The sequence below is a fragment of the Cetorhinus maximus genome, chromosome 23 (genome assembly GCF_964194155.1).
Source record: "Cetorhinus maximus chromosome 23, sCetMax3.hap1.1, whole genome shotgun sequence".
Taxonomy (NCBI): Eukaryota; Metazoa; Chordata; class Chondrichthyes; order Lamniformes; family Cetorhinidae; genus Cetorhinus; species Cetorhinus maximus.
In genome coordinates this window covers 26,151,543-26,172,078 of record NC_135901.1, presented here as the reverse complement: position 1 = coordinate 26,172,078, position 20,536 = coordinate 26,151,543, and the positions used below count along the sequence as shown (strand labels likewise).

Genomic DNA, 20,536 nt, shown 5'->3' with positions numbered 1-20,536 from the left:
GTGATGTCCTGGAGCTGAGATGACTGACCTCCAACAACCACAACCACGCTCCTTTGTGCGAGGTACGACTCCAACCAGCGGGGAGTTTTCCCCGATTCCCATTGATTCCAGTTTTTCTAAGGCTCCTTGATGCCACACTTGGTCAAATGCTGCCTTGATGTCAAGGGCAGTCACTCTTACCTCATATCTTGAGTTCAGCTTTTCTGTCCAAGTTTGGACCAAGGCTGTACTAAGGTCAATAGCTGAGTGACCGTGGCAGAACCTAAACTGAGCATCATGAGCAGGTTATTGCTGATTAAATGCCATTGAAAGCACTGTCGACGACCCCCTCCATCAATTTGCTGATGATCGAGAGTCGGCTGATGGGGCGGTAATTGGCTGGATTGGATTTGTCCTGCTTTTTGTGCACAGCATATAACTGGGCAATTTCCCACATTGCCATGTAGATGTTGGTGTTGTAGCTGTACTGGAACAGCTTGGCCAGGGACACGCCTAGTTCCGCAACACAAGTCTATTGCCCGAATTTTGTGAGGGCCCACTGCAGTATCCAGTGCCTGCAGCCATTTCTTGATGTCACGTGGAATGAATGGAATTGGCTGAAAACTGGCATCTGTGATGTTGGGAGCTCAGGAAAAGGCCGAGATGGATCGTCCACTCGGCACTTCTGGCTGAAGATTGTAGCACTGATGTGCCAGCCCCCCATCATTGAGGATGGGGATATTTGTGCAGCCTCCTCCTATGAGTTGTTTAAGTGCCGCAACTGGATATGGCAGGACTGCAGAGCTTAGATCTGAGCTGCTGGCTATGGGATCACTTAGCTCTGTATATCACATGCTGCTTTTGCTGTTTGGAACGTAAGTAGTCCTGTGTTGTAGCTTCACCAGGTTGACACCTGGCATAACCTTCTGCACTCTTCATTGAGCCAGGGTTGATCCCCCTGATAGAGTGGGTGATATGCTGGGCCATGTGCTTGTATACAATTCTGCTGCTGCTCATGGATGCCCAGTTTTGAGTTGCTAGATCTGTTTGAAATCTATCCCATTAGCACAGTGGTAGTGCCACACGATGGAGGTTATCTTCACTGTGAAGACAGGACTTTGTCTCCACAAGAACTGTGCAGTGGTCAGTCCTACCAATACTGTCATGGACAGATGCATCTGTGCCAGGTAGATTGGTGAGGTTGAGGTCAAGTAAGTTCTTGTCTCTTGTTGGTTCCCTCACCCCCTGCTGCAGACCATGCCTAGCAGCTATGTCCTCTAGGACTCAGCCAGCTCGGTCTGCAGTGTCCTACTGAGCCACTCTTGGTGAGGGGCATTGAAGCTCCCCACCCCCAGCCAGGGTACATTCTGTTACTTCAGTGCTTCCTCCAAGTCATGATTAACACTATTACCAAGGCCAGCTTTTTAATTCAAGATTGATTAACTGAATTTAAATTCCACAACTGCTGTGGTGGGATTCGAATCCATGTCCAGAGCCTGGGCCTCTGGACTAATAGTCCAATGACATTATCACTACTCCACTGCCTCCTCAATGTGCCTCTTGTTGTTGGAGGTGAGGATGAAGGAGACAAGGGAGACAGTGTACTCTTCAACAGGAACTAACTTGTGACAAAAATATTAAGAAGACAAATACACTGTGTTGAAACAAAGCTGATTTATTTGACTTTTATCCAGAATGCTATGCCCTATAACTGGGCTGAAGTTTATTAACATCAGCAGGAACAGACCCCAATAAACATTCAGTCCTGGATATGATTAACAGCAAATTTCGATCACTGGAGTTACTCATGAACTCGTTGGTGTCTAAGTAGTGTGAATGAGGTAGTGAATCCCTTCCCACACTCAGTGCAGGTGAATGGCCTCTCCCCAGTGTGAATTCGCTGGTGTACCATGAGTTGAGATGATCGTATGAACCCAGTCCCACAGTGAGAGCACCTGTATGGTTTCTCACCAGTGTGAAGACGTTGATGGCGCAACAGTTCACTGGAACTTTTATAACACTTCTTGCAGTCTGGACATACAAAAGGTTTCTCCCCAGTGTGAACTCGTTGATGTGTCAGCAGGGTGGATGATTGACTGAATCCTTTCCCACACTCAGAGCAGGTGAATGGCCTCTCCCCAGTGTGAACTCGCTGGTGTGTCAGCAGGCTGGATGACTGAGTGAATCCCTTCCCACACTCGGAGCAGGTGAATGGCCTCTCCCCAGTGTGAACTCGCTGGTGTGTCTGCAGGCAGAAAAGGTGAGTGAATCCCTTCCCACACTCGGAGCAGGTGAACGGCCTCTCCCCGGTGTGAGTTCGCTGGTGCATCAGCAGGCTGGATGATTGAGTGAATCTCTTACCACACTCAGGACAGGTGAACGGTCTCTCCCCAGTGTGAACTCGCTGGTGTACAGTGAGATCAGATGATGTCTTGAACCCAGTCCCACACTGAGAACACCTGAATGGTCTCTCTCCAGTATGTGTACGCTGATGAGTTTCCAGCTGAACTCGGTAATTGAATCTCTTCCCACAGTCCCCACATGTCCATGGCTTCTCCCCATTGTGACTACATATCTGTTCTGACTGGCTGGATGATTGGCTGACACCTCCTCCACCTACAGAATACATGTATAGTTTCTCCGCAGTGTGAGTTCTCAGGTGTCTATGTAAGTTGGATGACCGTGTAAATCCTTTCCTGCACCTGGAACAGGTAAATGGCCTTTCCCCTGTGTGGCTGCGCCGGTGAGTTTCCAGCTCAGATGGGTAACTGAATCCCTTCTCGCAGTCTCCACATTTCCATGGTTTCTCCCCGTTGTTACTGCATGTGTACAGTTTCTCTCTACTGTGACTGGTGCTTTGTCCTTCCATGTTCAAAATACGATAGGGTTACAATAAATTGGCCCGTCAGGTGCTGATGTGATGTTTTGTTTGAATTTTCTGACTGCAAATCCCCTTCCAATACCCTGTAAAATTGATTTAAAACAGAAAAAAGGGCTGAGAGAACCCACAAAAACACGAAGACAGGTTATGAAATTGTAGGCTCTGGACATGGATTCGAATCCCACCACAGCAGCTGTGGAATTTAAATTCAGTTAATCAATCTTGAATTAAAAAGCTGGCCTTGGTAATAGCGTTGATCATGACTTGGAGCAAGCACTGAATTAACAGAATGTACCCTGGCTGAGGGGCTTCAAATAAGGGTTATTAACATCAGCAGAAACAAACACCAACAGTCAGAGTGAACGTGGTTCAGTCCTGGATGTGATTAACAGCAGCAATAACAGCAGAATCCAACCCCTGTAATCTCTTGTGAACTCGCTGATGAATAAATGAATCCCTTTCCACACATGTAGCAGGTGAACCCCTCTCCCCAGTGTGAACTCACGGGTGTGCCAGCAGTTTGGATGATTGACTAAATCCCTTGCCACAAATGGAACAGGTGAACAGCCTCTCCCAAATGTGAATTTGCTGGTGTCTCAATAGATTGGATGAATGAATGAATCCCTACTTTCTTGCAGAACAGGGTGAATGGCCTCTCCCTGGTGTGACTGCATCGATGGATTTCCAGCACAAATGGGGATCTGAATCCCTTCCCACAGTCCTCACATTTCCACGTTTCTCCATGGTGCTGGTGTCCTTGTGTCTCTCCAGGTTGGACGATCAATTGAAGCTTTGTCCACACACAGGAACGCGTGTACAGTTTCTCCTCACTGTGAATGGTGTGATGTATTTTCAGGGTGTGTAACTGGTTAGAGCTCTTTCCACAGTCAGTTCACTGGAACACTCTAACTAGGGTGTGTGTGTCTCGGTGTTTTTCCAGTCACACTGATATTTGAAATCTTTTCCCACAGACAAATCAGACAAACATTCCTCCTTCCACATTCAAAGGCCGATGATATTCAGCTCCTGATTAATCGAGTGACTCTGTCAGATCTTGATGTGATCTTTGGTCTGAGTTTCCTGTCTCTAAATCAGATAAAGCAATAGAATGGCCCCATCTCAGTGATGAGATGCACGAGTACATCCTTTCCTGCACACGGAGCTGATGAACAGCCTTTCTCCGGTATGAACCCACTGAGGGGACAGTGAAGTGAGAAGTACATGTGATTCTCTTCCCTCAAATACAGAGAGTGAACACTTCTGCTCATGATAGGCAGCAGGGAAAATCCATACACACATGCTGTGTGTGTGGATGAGGAGCTGATCATTCAACATGGAGAAACACAAGGACACCCTCACCATGGAGAAACTGTGGAAACGTGGGGATTGTGGGAAGGGACCTTATTTATCCTAGATTGAATATCATCGATGCAGTCACACTGGGAAGAGACCTTTCACCTGCTCCATGTCTGGGGAGGGATTCACTGTCTGATCCACCCTTCAGATACACCGGTGAGTTCACGTTGACCTGAGATCATTCTCCAGCTCCATGTATGGGATGGGACTGGTTATCTGATCCATCCTCTAGATACACCAGTGTGTTCACAATGAAGAGTGTGAGGGTGGGATTCATTATTTCACTGAAACACACCACCTGCGATCTGAAACAATACATTTAATTTAAGTGTATTTTAAATGGGTTAAAGCGTGCTTCGAAAACCTAGACTCAGGGCTGACAAAGAATTTAATGCGTCTTGGAATAATTACCACATTCATTTCTTTTTTAGAAATTTAAACCAGCCGTTTCACTTTCAGTTGGGAACAGATCACAGTTTGACACTAATCTCTGATTTAACAGCACTTTTCCAGCTTTCACCGTCGTTCTTCCTGACCCTAAACCCAGTTGTAAAGGAGCCTTCTGTTCCGTGTTTAGGAGCTCTGAAACATTGAACAGAGTAGCTGGGACACATTTATTACACACCTCAGGATTAACCCACATGGGGACTGTGCCATCAGTGAAGAGGGATGAGAAAATCCAAAGTGTTGTTTGCTCCTCTCAGTGAGACCCTGACCTAAATAGATTGCAGCCTGTTTGTGAGCAGAAGGAGTGAGAAATAGAGCTGCTCCTACTACCTAAAGGACAATAATGGGTCATATTATTCTCATCTGTGCTCCATAAGCAGCTTTTCAAATATTTAGTGTGTTAATTCTCATTTATGTTTAAGTAAAACCATGTTGCCAATGTTTATTCAGCTTCAAACTATTGAACAGACAGTCCAAAGGGACTTCCAATTATTTCTTACACACTTGAACAAGCATGGACGAATAATGGAGAGACATTATGGATTTGTTAGAGACAAATCGTGTGTGAGTAACCTGATTGAGTTTTCTTTTTGTACTGAGAGCCGTGCAGTTGATGTTGTGTACCTGTATATTGATAAAGCACCACTTATGAGCAGCACTTGTGAATTAAATTGAAGCCCATGGTATAAAGCGGGCACTAACAGCTGCGATCCCTGGCTAATGTATGTAAATCAGAGGGTTGAGATGAATGGATGTTTGGCTGAGGCTGGGATGAGCTATATAGTGGAGTTCTCCAGGATCACTGCTGTTTTTGATGTACATTAATGACTTGGGCTTGAGGCACAATGCACAATTTTGAAATTTGCTGATAACATGAAACTTGGAAGTGTAGTAAACTGTCAGGAAGATAGTAATAGGTTTTGTGTTTCCTACATTGTAACAGTGACTATACTTCAAAGTTATATCATTGGCTGTAAAGCACTTTGAGACACTGGTGGTTATGAAAGGCACAAAATCAATGCAAGTTTTTCTTTTTTTCACAAGGAAATAGACAGGCTAGTGGAATGGTGCGAGATGAGAAAATTATGAGGGGATATATTATGCTAGGAAGAAAGAGGAGAGACAACACATGACAAAGAGTACAGTTTATTTAGAATTTGACATGTCTGGTCTAATAGGGAACGTGGATACAGATTCATTAATAGACTGAAAAAGTGAAGCAGAAGTAAATTGCAGGGATCCAGAGAAAGAGTTGGCGCCTGGGATGAACTAGATTGTTCTTCAAATGAGCCGACATAGACTCAATGGGCTGAATGGCTTCCTTCACTGCTGTACTATTCTATGATTATTATGATTCTAGCGCGCTGAATCTTCCACAATCTCCTCTTTTCATGTGGTTCTTGTTGATTGGATTAATGTTATGGACTTAGTTTCATTTCAATCAATCAATTATATGGGAGGCTGCTCTGTGTATCACTCTATTTCCTGAGATTGTGTTAAACTAGCTGCAGCCCCACAGCCAACTTCCTCTTTTCTGCTCAGATATATCCTGTTTATCCCAATGGTTTTTAACTCTCTGAGCAGCTTTGTAAACACTTTCTTCTATGTTTATCTATCATGTGGAGTCTGACTCATTTCCTGAGGATTTTTTGGGACTCTAATCATTTTTTAATAATTGTCCAGCTATTTCTGCACAAACCCTTTTTATTCCCTATTAAATTCACAATGACTGACTGGTTCCCCTCTCTCCTCCCCTGAAGTTGACTCTGGCTGGCTTCAGCTTTGCACTCGCTGGTTTCCACCACCCCCCACCCCCGCCCCCCCCACCTCACTTTCCAACCGGCACCAAGTCTCCAGGCCAGTTGACCCCCGGGATTCTGGCATTGGAACAGGATTTTGACCAGATCTGATGTTACATATAAGATAAGGAAAATATGACCCCTATAACTGTCACGGATGGAAACTATATCAGTCCCATTAAGAGTTGTTCTCATTCCCACATTTCTTTCAATATCTGAAATTAAGAATAAAATCCCCAAAAATCTGACACATTTACTCACAAATGTTAAAACATGTTGCCACTCCAGCAGGTTGAATTTTTTCAAACAGTTTGAATGTTGAAATATTTCTGAGTTGCGTAAAAATCATTCAGTAGCTCCTTCAGACTTTGACACAGTGTCCCCCTGGGCTCTGATCAGCTGAACTCACTGGCGGAGGTCCCATCCCTCTCCACTGCCATTGGTTGAATCATCACCACAAGCAGCCAATCCCAGGCTGCCATTCACAGTCACATAATTGGACATGACCTTATTCAGGATAATCATGGTGAGGTCATACCCACAATGCCCAATACTCCAGAACATGCCCTGAGGCTGAGATGTTTCACATGCAGCAACCACAACCACCTTCAGTATTACTGATAAAAGAGACATGCTGTTGAAACTTTTCATCTTGCACTCATCAGGACAGATTTGCAAGAATACCAGCTGTCTAGGAAACAACAATTTATACTGCATGAGAAGAGAGTGCTCATTGGTTGGCAGGTGGACTCTGATTGGTAGAGGCATTGCCATGGTTAATGCACCAGGGAACAGTTAATTGTCAAAATTTTGTTTAAATTCAAACCAGGAAGGTCGACTCTGATTGCCATGGGGAGTGAACTTCTGTTTACTCGATAAAGGTGCAATACGTGGATATGCTCTATTTGCAAAGAACAGGGCCCTGTGTGTGAATATAGTGCAAGTAAGTGAGCCACACTGCGCGACCAACTGATAACCTTAACTTAGTTGTCAGTGCAATTTTTAGCACAATCAGAATTGTTTAGCAAGTGCTGTGGAGTTATGGAATTACATTTAATGTTGGACACTATGTTTTGAGTTTTGCAAGCATAGGCTGGTTGAGTATGATCATTACTTAGCCTGTTGCCAGCAGCCAAAGGAATGTTCTGTTTGATATGATCCATTAATTTTTGGGGCATATGGCCTACAAACCTGGCATCACACTGGCACTGAAATTCATACACCACATTAATCATTTGTGTGATGGACAGGACGTCTTTTTGCCTTGATGGTAAGATCCTATTAGTGGAAAATACCACTCGCATTGCTACTGCATAGTAGCAGCATGAAACAGCTAACTTCACCTATTGATCAAATTTTTGAGACACCTTACCCTTCCAGGGTAATCTGGGGTAGACAGGCACTTTTCAGGACTGAAAGTGGTGGCCTTAGGCCCATTCATGAGTTTGTGCGATATCGAGTGAGGAACAATCTGATTAGGGTAGCCATTATCCTACAAGATGCCTTTTTTATCCATTCAAGGGAAAGAAAGGTAAGAAAGCAGAATGTGATAATGGCAGACCATTAACACTCCCTTTGTCCTTTTGTCCACAACATCTTTGTCAATCTCTCCTTTGCCCCCTTGAAACGTTAACTCCGTTTCTCTCTCCACAGATGCTGTCAGACCTGCTTAGCTTTTCCAGCATTTTCCGTTTTTGTTTCAGATTTCCAGTGCCCGCAGTATTTTGCTTTTATCCTAAGATGAAGGGGTTTTCTTATGAGGAAAGATTGAGCAAGTTGCACCCATATTTGTTGGGATTTAGAAGAATGAGAGGTGAACTTACTGAAACATAGAAGATTCTGAGGGGGCTGACAGTGTCGATACTGAGGAGGAATTTCCCATCAAGGGAATATAGAACTAGGGGGCACAGTTTAAAAATAAGGGGTCTCTCATTTAAGATGGAGATGAGGTGGAATTTCTTCTCTCAGAGGGTTGTCAGTCTTTGTAATTCTCTTCCCCAGTGAGCAGTGGAGGCTGGGTCATTGAGTATATTCAAGGCTGAGTTAGACAGATTTTTGATCTACAAGAGTAATATTTACTTGGATTTATCTCATATTTTGGCCCTTAGTGACATCAATACTTCATCCCCAGTTTTAGTCAGGGTGAGTGGTGTTGTACACCCGCTGTGAGAGCGTGTGGGGGTGGGTGGGTGGGTGGTGGAGAAGGATGGCTGTGTGTGTTAGTTTGTGTGCATGGGGATGTGTGTGCTTGAGTGTGCGTTTGAGAGCATATGGGTCTTTTTTGTGTGGGTCTCTGAGTGTATGTGCTGCTTCTCATTAGCTGTAACAAAATACCTTCCTCTCTGATACCTTCCTCTCTGAGCTGATGATGTTGGTTCTCTGAGAATCCCATCGAGTGATTTGAGTGGTACAATTCAGAGATTCTAGGGTGAAACCACAGGCTGACCATGTGTTGTGTAAAACCTGACATCTACACAACCAGGACCCACTTCACCTGGAACAACACGAAGTGTCTGCTCCTTTCCAGATCCCTTCCTGTCCCCTCACTGCTATTCTCAGATGAGGATAACCTCAGACAAATTCGTTGTGTACAACATCCTTAAGCACCCCTATGGTCTCCACTTTAAATACTTCCATTGGTCATACTGACAGTTAGCAATGGGATTGCTGCTATCACAGGAATCAGTTCAGAAATACTGTCACTCTGATTTTAAGGCTTCTTGGAGTAAAACACTGATCCAGATCTTCCCACCGAACACCAATCCATATGAGAGTTCTAGATTTGAATGTGATTGTCTAATATAGAAAACCCCTTTTAAACTTATTCAGCATATCTCAACCATACACACAAGAGATTGTCTTTGAAATCAGTTCTTCCTTTATATTATTTGCTTTTCTGAATGATGATAGCATTAACCTTCTCCCTAACATGCCCTTACTCTTCTGCTAGTTAATTTATTGAAACCAGGGACTCTCCTTGTTCTAATGGTGAAATTCCCTGTCTGCCCAGTTATTCCTTAAAGTCAGCCCCTGAATTGTTTGTACATTGTTTCACCATGTTCCCACATTTCAGTGACAAATGTTGAAATGTTTGCTCCACACCCACAGGGTTTCATCTGTTTAAAGCCACAAACAGAAAGGTCCAGTTTTCTCCTGGAGTTTGAGACAAATCAGCTTTTAAAATGATGCAGAGTTTCAGCCAATGAGGGAGATCCGGGCTCAGCCCCGCCCCTCATTCACTCTGATTGGCTTGAGGACCAACCACACCCTATCCGTCCTCCAGACCCGCCCCCCCCACCCCGTTTACCTATTGGTCCGGAGTTGCTGCCAATCAGCCGGGCACCGTGAGCTGGAGCATGCGCAATACCGATGAAAACGGATGACAGAAGTGGCTGTGTCAAAATTCTCAGCCGGCGAGTCATCTCCGGTTGGGTCATGAATGGAAGAATGCGGCGGGTAGGTTGGGAGGCTTCAAAAACACCTCGTGTAGGTTCCAAGCTCCGAATATGAAGCTCGGCTACGGCATTTGAACGGGCGAAAACTTCTCAGGTTTTTCCCCAAGACAGACCCGAGCTAAGAGCCGCCATCTTCATCGGGGACAGTGTGCAGCAGGGCGCACGCGGAGTTATGGGCTCAGCCCCGCCCCTCATTCAGTCCGATTGGTTGGAGGACCAGCCGCTCTTTTGAGGGTCCCCAGCCGCATCCCCTTTTCCCATTGGTCCGTCCCTCCCGTCAATCACTCCCCGGGCATTGTGAGCTGGAGTAACCGTTATGAATAATTATCAGCTCCTGGTTTGCAGCTGTGGGGCTTCTCCCTCCCGGGAACAGGTCCAGGTTAACGGCCGCCATCCTGGGTCAGCGAGTGGAGGATGGTTCACATCAGAGGATGGGGGAGGGGGGGACAATAAATATGAGGTTACACTTTGGGCTCAAATCAATGAGGAATCTGATCTGTGGGAAGGAAGGAAACCCTGGGAGGTGGGCGGGGAGGATTCAGAAACACCCGCTGGAGGCCCCAAATCCCCAATAACAACCTGTAAGAACAAAAACAGAAAAACTCAGCAGGTCTAACAGCATCTGTGGAGAGAAAGACAGAGTTAACGTTTCGAGTCCGTATGACTCTTCTTCAGAACCTGCAGGTCCCGCGTTTGCAGCTCCGGGGCTTTTTACTTTCTGTGTGATGCAACAAAGAGTGGGCGGGGCTTCAGGGTCCCAGTGACCAGGAGAGAAAACGATTGATTCATTGATGATATTCTCACTCTCCACACAGAGACTTGAGAACAGAACCCAGCCAGAGTAGACAGAGGGATAAAACTGGAAGTGAAGAAAGAAATGGTGGAGAAGGTATGAGGGGTTTGGTAGGATGACCTCTCATGGAGAAAATTAAGTGATAGCCTGCCATGGGAGTCCATACGAGTAGGTGGCGGGGTGGGGGCTGTTGGGTGGGATGCTGCCAGAGCTGGTGAGGCAGGGGGGAATGGGGTGAATTGGCTGCACAGAAACAGTAGGGGAAAGGGTTCTGTGTGGGGCGTGACCAGAAAGGTCCAATTTATGGGACAACCAGTATTCCGGCACCAGGAAGCCCAGGACAGCTGACTCAAATATGGGACATTTCTGTAAAATCCTGTATGGTTGGTCACTCTGGAGTTTGGAATCCAGCATGGGGAGAAGGGAGAGTATGTGGGATGAGGATTTACTGTTTTGCAGGAACAAGGGAGGAAAACAGGTTCCATAGAAGCCAGAGTTTGTCTGTTCAGAATTTCTATTCTTTATTTACAGTGATGAATTTTGTAAACTCCTCTTCCAGGGTATTAGAACGGGTGGATTTACATACAGGAAGCTCAAAACAAACATTACAGCATGATCTGACAGAGTCACTCAATTCTCCAGGACCTGAATGTCATCAACCTTTCAATGTGGGAGGAGAAATGTTTCTCTCTTCCGTCTGTGGGAAAAGGTTTTAAACATCAGTGTGACTGGAAAATCACTGAGACATACACACCTGAGTTCCAGTGAACTGACTGTGGAAAGAGCTTTAACCAGTTACATAGCCTGAAAAAACCACCCCATTCACAGCGGGGAGAAACTGTACACGTGTTCTGTGTGTGGACAAGGCTTCAACTGATTGTTGAACCTGAAGAGATATAAGGACACTGGCACCATGGAGAAACCGTGGAAATGTGAGGCCTGTGGGAAAGGATTCAATTCTTCATCCCGGCTGGAAATCCATCAACACATTCACACAGGGGAGAAGCCGTTCAGCTGTTCCGTGTGCGGGAAGGGATTCACTCAGTCATCCGGCCTTCGGTCACACCAGCGAGTTCACACTGAGAAGAAGCCATTCAGCTGCACAACCTGTGGACACAAGTTCAAATCTTCATCCATCCTCACTGAACACCAGCGAATTCACACGGGTGGGAGACCATTCACTTGCTTCGTGTGTGGGAAGGGATTCACTCAGGTATTCGCCCTCCAGTCACACCACCAAATGCACACGAAGGAGAATCCATTCAGCTGTACTTCCTGTGGAAAGAGTTTCAGGTAGTCAACTGACCTCAATGAACACCAATGCACTCACAGTGGGGAGAAGCCATTCACCTGCTCCGTGTGTGGGAAGGGATTCCCTTGGTCATCCCAACTGCTGACACGTCAGCGAGTTCACACCGGAGACAGACCGTTCACCTGCTCCTTCTGTGAGTCGGGATTCACTCAGTCACAATACCTGCTGAGACATGAGCGGGTTCACAAGTGATTACAGGGGTTGGACTCTGCTGTTATTGCTGCTGTTAATCACACCCAGGACTGATAGTCTGACAATATTAGGTTTGTTTTTGCAGATATTTACAACTCTATAACTAGCTGGAGTTTAATATTCTGGAGATGTCACTGACATTCGGGGCTGCAGTGTCCCTTTTTGAAAGCACCATTTGTGATCTTTCCCCTTAATACAAAAACTCTCCTCAGGAACATGTTTACAATAAAATGTTGAACTTTTGCTTCAATCCTAAATTGATCGTTGATGCAAAATCTACAATTCAGTCTCAGAAAGGTTCCACTGATTTACACCTCCAATTATAAAGTGCTGATTAATCCTTGCTGACAATTCTGACTGACTTACACATTCTTCAGTGTAACCTCCATCATGAAATTAAATTATCAAGGAACATGAAACAAAACAGTAAAATATTTTACTGGCACATCAATAAAAGCTTCATCAATCAACATTGATATTGATGAAGCTTAGAAGTCGCTGATTCAATCATTTCTGACACAGCAGCAGCAACATTTGGTAAAGGTGGAACCCACTACAAAAGCTGGTTTGAGACCTACTCAGCAGAGATGACATCTGTTATTGAAGCAAAAGGCAAAGCCTACCTGATGCACAAAATAAATCCAACAGCTAGAACACTGCACAACTTGAAAGTAGGCAAGATGGCTGTGCAAAAGACAGGGAGATACTGTGTAAATAAACACTGGATCAGCCTACACCAAGAAATCCAAACTGCCTATGACAACGGAAATCTATGTGCCATGTATGATGGGATCAAGATGGCACTTGGTCCGACCATCACCAAAGTTGCCCCCCACCGTCCCCCCCGAAATCGACAGATGGTGAAGTATTCACCAACAGAAATAAACAGATGTCCCACTGGGTTGAACACTACTGTGAGCTGTACCCCCATGACTCGGACAACTCCCAGTATCCGTTTGACTCTCCTGCAGCTTCGCATCATGGTTGAGTTGGATGAGAAACCCACATCATTTCAGCTCGAACCGGCCAATTATTGCTTAGCAAGCAGAAAGGCACCCGGCAAGGATGGAATTCCAACCAAACTGTTCAGGCACAGGAAGTCCCAGATATTGTGATTATCTCTTTCTCTGGGAGGTAGCATCTGTTCCACAGGACATGATGCAAAAATCATCACAATATACAAAAGCAAGGGTGACAGAGGAGATTGCAATGACTACAGGGGCCTCTCCGTCCTTAGCGTCACAGGGAAGACCTTCACTATGGTAATGATTAAACACTTTATCTTTTTGCAGACCAAGTGTATCCAGGGGCACAGTGATGTTTCTGTTCTGGCAGATCTACAGTGGAAATGACCTTCTCCATACACCAGCTGCAAGAGAAGTGTACAATTGGGATTTAAAATGCTGCCAGCTTCTGTGCCGAGAAACGTGAAATGTTATAATTACTGAACCTTTTAGCATGGATCACAATTTACTTGTGGAATTGTAAAAGGCACCGAAAAGTTCGATTCCCTAAAGATAAGCTTCAGCCTTGAAGTTATGAGCCGGAGCTTACAAGCTGTAGGAAGCTCCACCCTCTTTGGCTCTTTTTGGTTTAAGAAGGTTGAAGCTTCAATGCCAACTTATTTAGTTTTGATTTTCTTCAGTTATATTACAGTGATTTGGAAAGGCGTGTGATGAAACCTCAACTCACCTTCTTTGGTTCGGAGGTCGGGAACTGCAGTTCGGAAATGCATGTCAGATGACCTGAGATGGAGCACCATTACCTGGTAGGTGTCTCAGGGAGCAGGGCACGGGAGGGGGAGAGGGAGAAGTTCCAAAACCAGGGAGAAATCCCAAAAAGTAGTCCCAGGTAAAGGATGAAGATCAGGGACAGGAATAGGTCCCTTTAAATGAGATAAAGGAAAGGAGCAGAGAGATAGGCTCAGAGTTAAATAAGGAGCTGCAGTGAGCATATTTGTAGTGAAGTGAGCTTGAGAGAAGCCCTGAAGATCTGAGAAGGCAGCTGAAGGTCGGTGACTCCATGCTGCGGGCCATTGGGTACCTCTTTGGAGCAGTGGTGTTCTGCTTGACACAGCCAAAGATCTGAAATTGTGCTTGGAATGTGATGCTTGAGTGTGCTCGAGAATCCAGGGGAAAGGAATCTCAGGAGAGAGGTGGGCCATTGTTGAAACTGCCCAAGTGGGAGTGACTTTTGGAAAAAATTCCAAGGTGAGATCTTCAGATGTGGCGACTAGAAACCCTCATGAGAAAGACGAAGTTTCAGTGAGATTGGTTGGCTCACAATGTGACAAACGTCTGGGTGGGTTGTTGAGGAATCCATGGAATCTGCTTTGGTTGCATCTGTCCTTGAGAGTCCAGAGTGTGTCAGGGAGAGAGGACAGGAATTTTAAGTTCTCTGATAAGAAAAATTATAAGGCTATTGGGGGCAGTAGTTAACTGAATAATCAGTTATAGAACTCAGTAAATTGATCAGTTTAGCAGAGATGCTACTGGAAGATGGAGTTTAGGGAACTCATTTGTTCACTTTGCAGCTGAAGAAACAATGAATTTCAAGTGTATTTTTTGGGTGTCTCGGGGAGAGATAAAAATTGGGTGATAAGCATCGAGTGAATGCTCAGGAATTCACTGGAAGAAAACTGTTTGCAACTATGCCAGTCCCAAGTGAGAAGCTTTTGTGTGAAGCTAGTGGTAACTCTTCAGTGGTTTATGTGTCTGTAAAGATATTTCTGCGGTAAAGGAATAGTGTGAATGTGAATTGTCTTCTTGTGCTGGTATTGAGATCATTCCAACCTTTTTGTAATTGTGTAATTTAGTTCATTTTTTTTCATGTTTAATAAATAGTTTATTTTTTGTGTCAACAGACTCCTGTTAATGAACTTTCTTCTATAGTTTTTTTCAAAAGAAATTAGGATCTGTCAAATAAGGAAACAAAAAAGGTGTTTGCTTCATTTTTGATCTGAAAAGAAAAGTTATGTAAAGTTGACACAATTGTGCACATTTGAGAACATTTGCTCCAACTTTCTGCAAACGAGCGAAGAAGTTAATCCTTTCCACTGTGACAGTTTGAACTAAAGACTTCGCCTTTTAAAGATTTGGATTTATCCCACTTGCTATCTTTCAAGACAAAGTGCTTGATCGCAGGACATATGACAGTTAGGTCTTAGCTGATTGCAAGTATTTCTATCTCTGATGTAAAAACACCATATTCTGTGAATATTGAGTGAGACAGTAAAGGTCCTCCAGGGCTCATGAATGAGATAGAATGGTAATTGATGGGATGACCCACTTAAAATAAAAGACAGAGAAAATCAAAGCACCAAATGGCCATTGGAATAAGTCATCCTGGGTATAGTTCAATAGAATAGATCAATCTGGTATCCATGTACATTTGTGTGAAAGAAATGAAAATGTAGATGAGACTAGCAAACTTTTAGCCTTTTGTTGAAGATGTTAGTATCCTGGCCTCTGAACTTCTCAAGGAAACTGCATTAATAGTCTGGCCATGACCTGAGGCATTGCAGTGGGAACATAAACCAAGATCGTCAGACACCCTCCTGATCATTTGGTAAGATTACCTAAAAGTCAAGAATGGCTTGTTAAATTGTTAAATTCACCCTCCTACTATTAACATTGAGTGCCCATTGTTATCCTGGGTGATCAGTCCTGGTGGCAGGTAGTGTGAAATACAGGACAACATTCCTGGATAATCACTGCCTCTAATTTCCTCCTGGTATTACCGATGATGCTAATTCCCCTAATGTCCACGGTCTGGTTGATTAAGAGAATTTGAAGGCAGATTACAAGGAGAAAGAATATAATGGAAATGTTTGCACTGACCAAGAGAAAAGCTTTGAAGCTACAAAAGGCAGAATCTTCTTGAGCCTCGCGGTGTGGAATGTAGATGGAGGGAGGCCAAGTGAGGAAGATCTGAATAATCCTAATAACCTTACTAAATGTTTCTCAATAGTAAAGACACTTACGCACATTAAATCTCTCAGAAAGATATGAGATTTTCAGGCACAAACTATGAGAAAAGGAATGACATTATCTTGCAGACTCACTAAAGAGGATTAAATCATTTACAAGATGAGTTAATTGGATTGACTTTTTCCATTTTAATAAACAAAAACAGAACATGTTGATATTTATTATCAAGTTTGCAACACCTTACTAAAAGAAAAATGGTTCAATACACAAAAGGTTGGGACTCTTGACCTGGTCTAACTTTGACTAGAGTAACCAGATTAGAATGACTCTCAGCTCTTTCTGATGAGACCTCCCGTGAGTATCCAGTAATCTCATGGTCTCAGTATGTAGTCACTTGTGTAATAGAAATAAACATTAAACAACAACACATCGTTTCCTACTTTCTGAGCTTGTTTGAAGGGGTCTGGAGACAGATAATTGTGTGAGAACGCAACATACATTTAGCCTGTTAGGGGCCAATGTCCTGTTACAATTTGAAATGAATCCCAGGATCTCTGAAAAGCAGCGGATCCATTATCAGCAAATTTATTTCCAGACAGGAAGCAGGTAAATGACTGAGTGGTTCTCTTCCCATGCACACAGCAGGTGAATAACCTCTCACCTGTGTGCACTTGCTGGTGTAACAGCAGGCTAGATGACTGAGTGAATCCCTTCCAGCAGATGGGGCAGGTGAATGACCTCTCCCCTCTGTGAGTTCGCTGATGACATTCAGCTGGGATAACTGAATTCCTTCCCACACTCCTCAGATTTTCATAGTTTCTCCATGCTGCCTTGTGTCCTTGTCCATGTGTCTCTAGGTTGGATGACCAGTTGAAGCCTGGTCCATGCACACAAAACACGTTTACGGTTTCTCTCTGCTGTGAATGGTGTGATGTTTTTCATGCAATGTAACTGGTTAAAGCTCTTTCCACAGCTAGTGCACTGGAAAACTCTCACTTGGGTTTGTGTCTTGGTGCTTTCCTCCTCGTGATGAGAAGCAAACTCATCGTGCCATCTCCACCATTCCTTTCCTCCACTCCCAGTTTTCTCCTTCTACTCTGGCTGGGTTCAGTTCTCAGTTGTGTGCAGACTGGTACTGAAATCAATGACTCAATAACTTTCTTTCCTGGTCACTGGGATCCTGAAGCCTCATCCACTCCCTGTTCTCTCACTAAAATGGCCACGCATTTGCTGTGCTACTTACTGAAGCAGGATGGCAGCCATTAACCCAGGCCTGTTCCCGGGAAAAAGCCCCAGAGTGGCAAACGTGGGCCCTGCAGGTTCTTATTCAGGCCTTATGGCCTTTACCAGGTTTTTCCTGAAGCCTTGATCCTCTGCGTGCCATCAACTCACCTGCCTGAAGAGCACATCTAGCACTTGCATGGTTCTGATCAAAGCGACACTGAGCATGCTTCAGATACTGTCCAGCACTGCACCTGCACACTGAGTTCCTGTAGAGTGAATAGGGCACATTTACTTCTGCGGGGAATGTTGGGAAAAAGCCCCGACATTGAAAATCACAAATAGTAAATAAAAGTTGATTCCTGTGATGCCATTGAGATGAAAGAATTAATTAAATCAATAAAATTAATTTTAAAGGACTCACAGAAATTCATGTTCACTGGCACTCTGACATGGCCCAGGCCTGAATGAGATGAATAATAGCAGAATCCAACCCCTGCAGTCACAGATGAACTCACTGGTGTCTCATTTCTTTCCATACACAGGATATTTAAACAGCCTCTCTCCATTAGCACAGTATTGTGAATTAACTACTTTAGTCTTTTAAAGCATTTCTCATGGTGAGAGAATTTAATGTGCCTGTTCCAATGTGGAATTCATTCAGGGCAGGTACAACATGTATTAAAAACAGAGTAAATATCCCTCTGCACTTTCCCATCAAATATTCCCAAGATAGGTACAATATGTGTCAGAATTAGATACTGAACAAAGCTCCCTCTAAATCGTCCCATCAAACATGCCCAGGGCAAGTACAGCCCAGGGTAGATACAGAGTAAAACTTCCACAACGTACCACATCAAACAGTGCCACAGAGCAGGTACAGCACGGTTTTGATACAGAGTAAAACTCTCTCTGCGCTGTCCCATCAAACTCTCACAGCCAATATCGAGCAGGGTTCAGGGAGGTTAGATCCCAGGCACTGCACTGATGTCATAAAGCATCACCATTCTATCCATCTGGTTCTCTCTTTGTCCCTTTAAAGGTGGAGAACTGGGACATCCTGTCTCCAAACACATCCCACCCTGTTAATACTGAGAATCCCAGTGTGGAGAACTGGGACATCCTGTCTCCAAACACATCCCACCCTGTTCATACTGAGAATCACAGGGTGGAGAACTGGGACATCCTGACTCCAAACACATCACACCTTGTCCATACTGAGAATCCCAGTGTGGAAAACTGGGACATCCTGTCTCCAAACAAATCCCACCCTGTTCAGACTGAGAATCCCAGGGTGGAGAACTGGGACATCCTGTCTGAAAACACATCACACCCTGTCCATACTGTGAATCCCAGGGTGGAGAACTGGGACATCCTGTCTGAAAACACATCACACCCTGTTCATACTGAGAATCCCAGGATGGAGAGCTGGGACATCCTGTCTCAAAGCACATCCCACCCCGTTCATACTGAGAATCCCAGGGTGGAGAACTGGGACATCCTGTCTGAAAACACATCACACCCTGTTCATACTGAGAATCCCAGGATGGAGAGCTGGGACATCCTGTCTCAAAGCACATCCCACCCCGTTCATACTGAGAATCCCAGGGTGGAGAACTGGGATATCCCGTCTCAAAACACATCGCACCCTGTCCACACTAAGAATCCTAGGGTGGATAATTCTCTTCACCTTCATCCCTGTGGAAAAATCGATCTACCTGTGTGCTGAAACAGATATTAGGGGTTCACTGGTTAGTTAAGTACACAGAGTACCTCATAGAGTTTGATCCAATAATTCCACACATTTCACATACCTGAGTAACATTATTAATAAAGAGCCCAGTTCAGGTAGTATTCCCAATGTGATAGGGCAGATGGATTATGGAATTATAAATAAAGGCATTACTCTCCTGCAACCTCACAACTACCAATTGGCTGGGATGTTGCAATATGAAGAAGCCCCACATATTTGTAAAGTGGGAGAGGCTGTGTCTAGCAGATCCCTTCCCTCTGGGAAGGGAGGGGCCATCCTGCGCCTGTGCGTTTCAGGCCCTTCTGATGGAGATAGGCTGAATTCACCCACATGAAGCATTCTGGGCAGAATGGTTCGCCACTTATATGTTACAGATTGGAGGGGAAGGTAATGCATCATAAACATAGAACAATAGAATAGTATAAACTGAACATTCTCCACACCTACTCCCCACCGGTGTTGGGAAACATGAATATATTAATTGCAAACAATTATTTTTCTTTGAAGTTCAATACTTTAGGTTATAAATTGAATCCTATTTCTTCAACTGTATTTCCCAAATTAGATTCACGGTCACATTGTTTTTTCTCTCCGAGCCCCTAAACTCTGACAGTGTAATAGTGTTGGTGAGTGGTGACTGATTCACAAGTGGAGTAGATCTCTAAAGGTCATTCATTTCCTTCTTTCCATGTCTGTTAAAGATATAGAGTTTGATATCTCCCTCATTTTGAATCTATTTCCAAAATTTAGATGGACAATGTTTCACTTTTCTGCTCTTTCAGTAGTTAAGGGAGCATTCTTCATCTTTAGCAGGGAGTAAAATTCTGATGCCCTCAGCCTTTAAAATTACCATTATTTTGTTCAAATCCCTCCAGAGCTCAGGCCCCACGCAATCACCTTGTACACAAACTAGTTCTAGCTGGATTCTTGACCTAGGATCATTAAAAGGCCCATGGATGGAAAAACTGTTGGCTGAAGCAGAGAAGGTAGAAGGAGACAAAAACAAAAATAGCTGGAAAAACTCAGCAGGTCTGACAGCATCTGCGGAGAGGAACACAGTTAACGTTTTGAGTCCATATCACTCTTCATCAGAACTAAAGAAATATAGAAATGTGGTGAAATATAAGCAGGTTGAGGGGGGGTGGGACAGGTAGAGCTGGATAGAGGGCCAGTGATAGGTAGAGGCAAAGAAGAGATTGCTAAAGATATCACAGACAAAAGGACAAAGAGGTGTTGACGGTGGTGATATTATCTAAGGAATGTGCTAATGGTGACATTAAGGGTAGAAAGCAGGACAAGCGAGTGACAGATGGCCCTAATGGGGGTGGGGTGGGGGGAAGGGATCGAAATGGGCTAAAAGGTGGAGATAAAACGATAGATCAGTTCCCGATGGCGGGAACGTTACCCAGCATCCCCCGC

At 44.4% G+C, this 20,536-nt stretch overlaps 2 protein-coding genes and 1 long non-coding RNA gene across 3 annotated transcripts in view; 2 read left to right on the top strand and 1 right to left on the bottom strand.

Moving 5' to 3' along the window:
* The window catches only part of LOC144697374 (uncharacterized), a 232,790-nt gene that overhangs the window by 183,931 nt on the left and 28,323 nt on the right, over window positions 1-20,536 (top strand). The window lies entirely within an intron of this gene.
* Window positions 1,644-2,848, bottom strand: LOC144698443 (uncharacterized). The gene has a single exon (XM_078570383.1). It carries the CDS (start codon window positions 2,846-2,848, stop codon window positions 1,781-1,783), a length of 1,068 nt encoding a protein of 355 aa, XP_078426509.1. The 3' UTR covers window positions 1,644-1,780.
* LOC144697324 (uncharacterized) lies at window positions 11,099-13,411 on the top strand. The gene has a single exon (XM_078569307.1). The coding sequence runs from the start codon at window positions 11,624-11,626 to the stop codon at window positions 12,005-12,007; it is 384 nt and encodes a 127-aa protein (XP_078425433.1). The 5' UTR covers window positions 11,099-11,623; the 3' UTR covers window positions 12,008-13,411.

What these genes read in the sequence shown, in the direction of transcription:
- LOC144698443 (XM_078570383.1), bottom strand. Translation starts at nt 2,848, where the DNA reads ATGGAAGGACAAAGCACCAGTCACAGTAGAGAGAAACTGTACACATGC.
- LOC144697324 (XM_078569307.1), top strand. Translation starts at nt 11,624, where the DNA reads ATGGAGAAACCGTGGAAATGTGAGGCCTGTGGGAAAGGATTCAATTCT.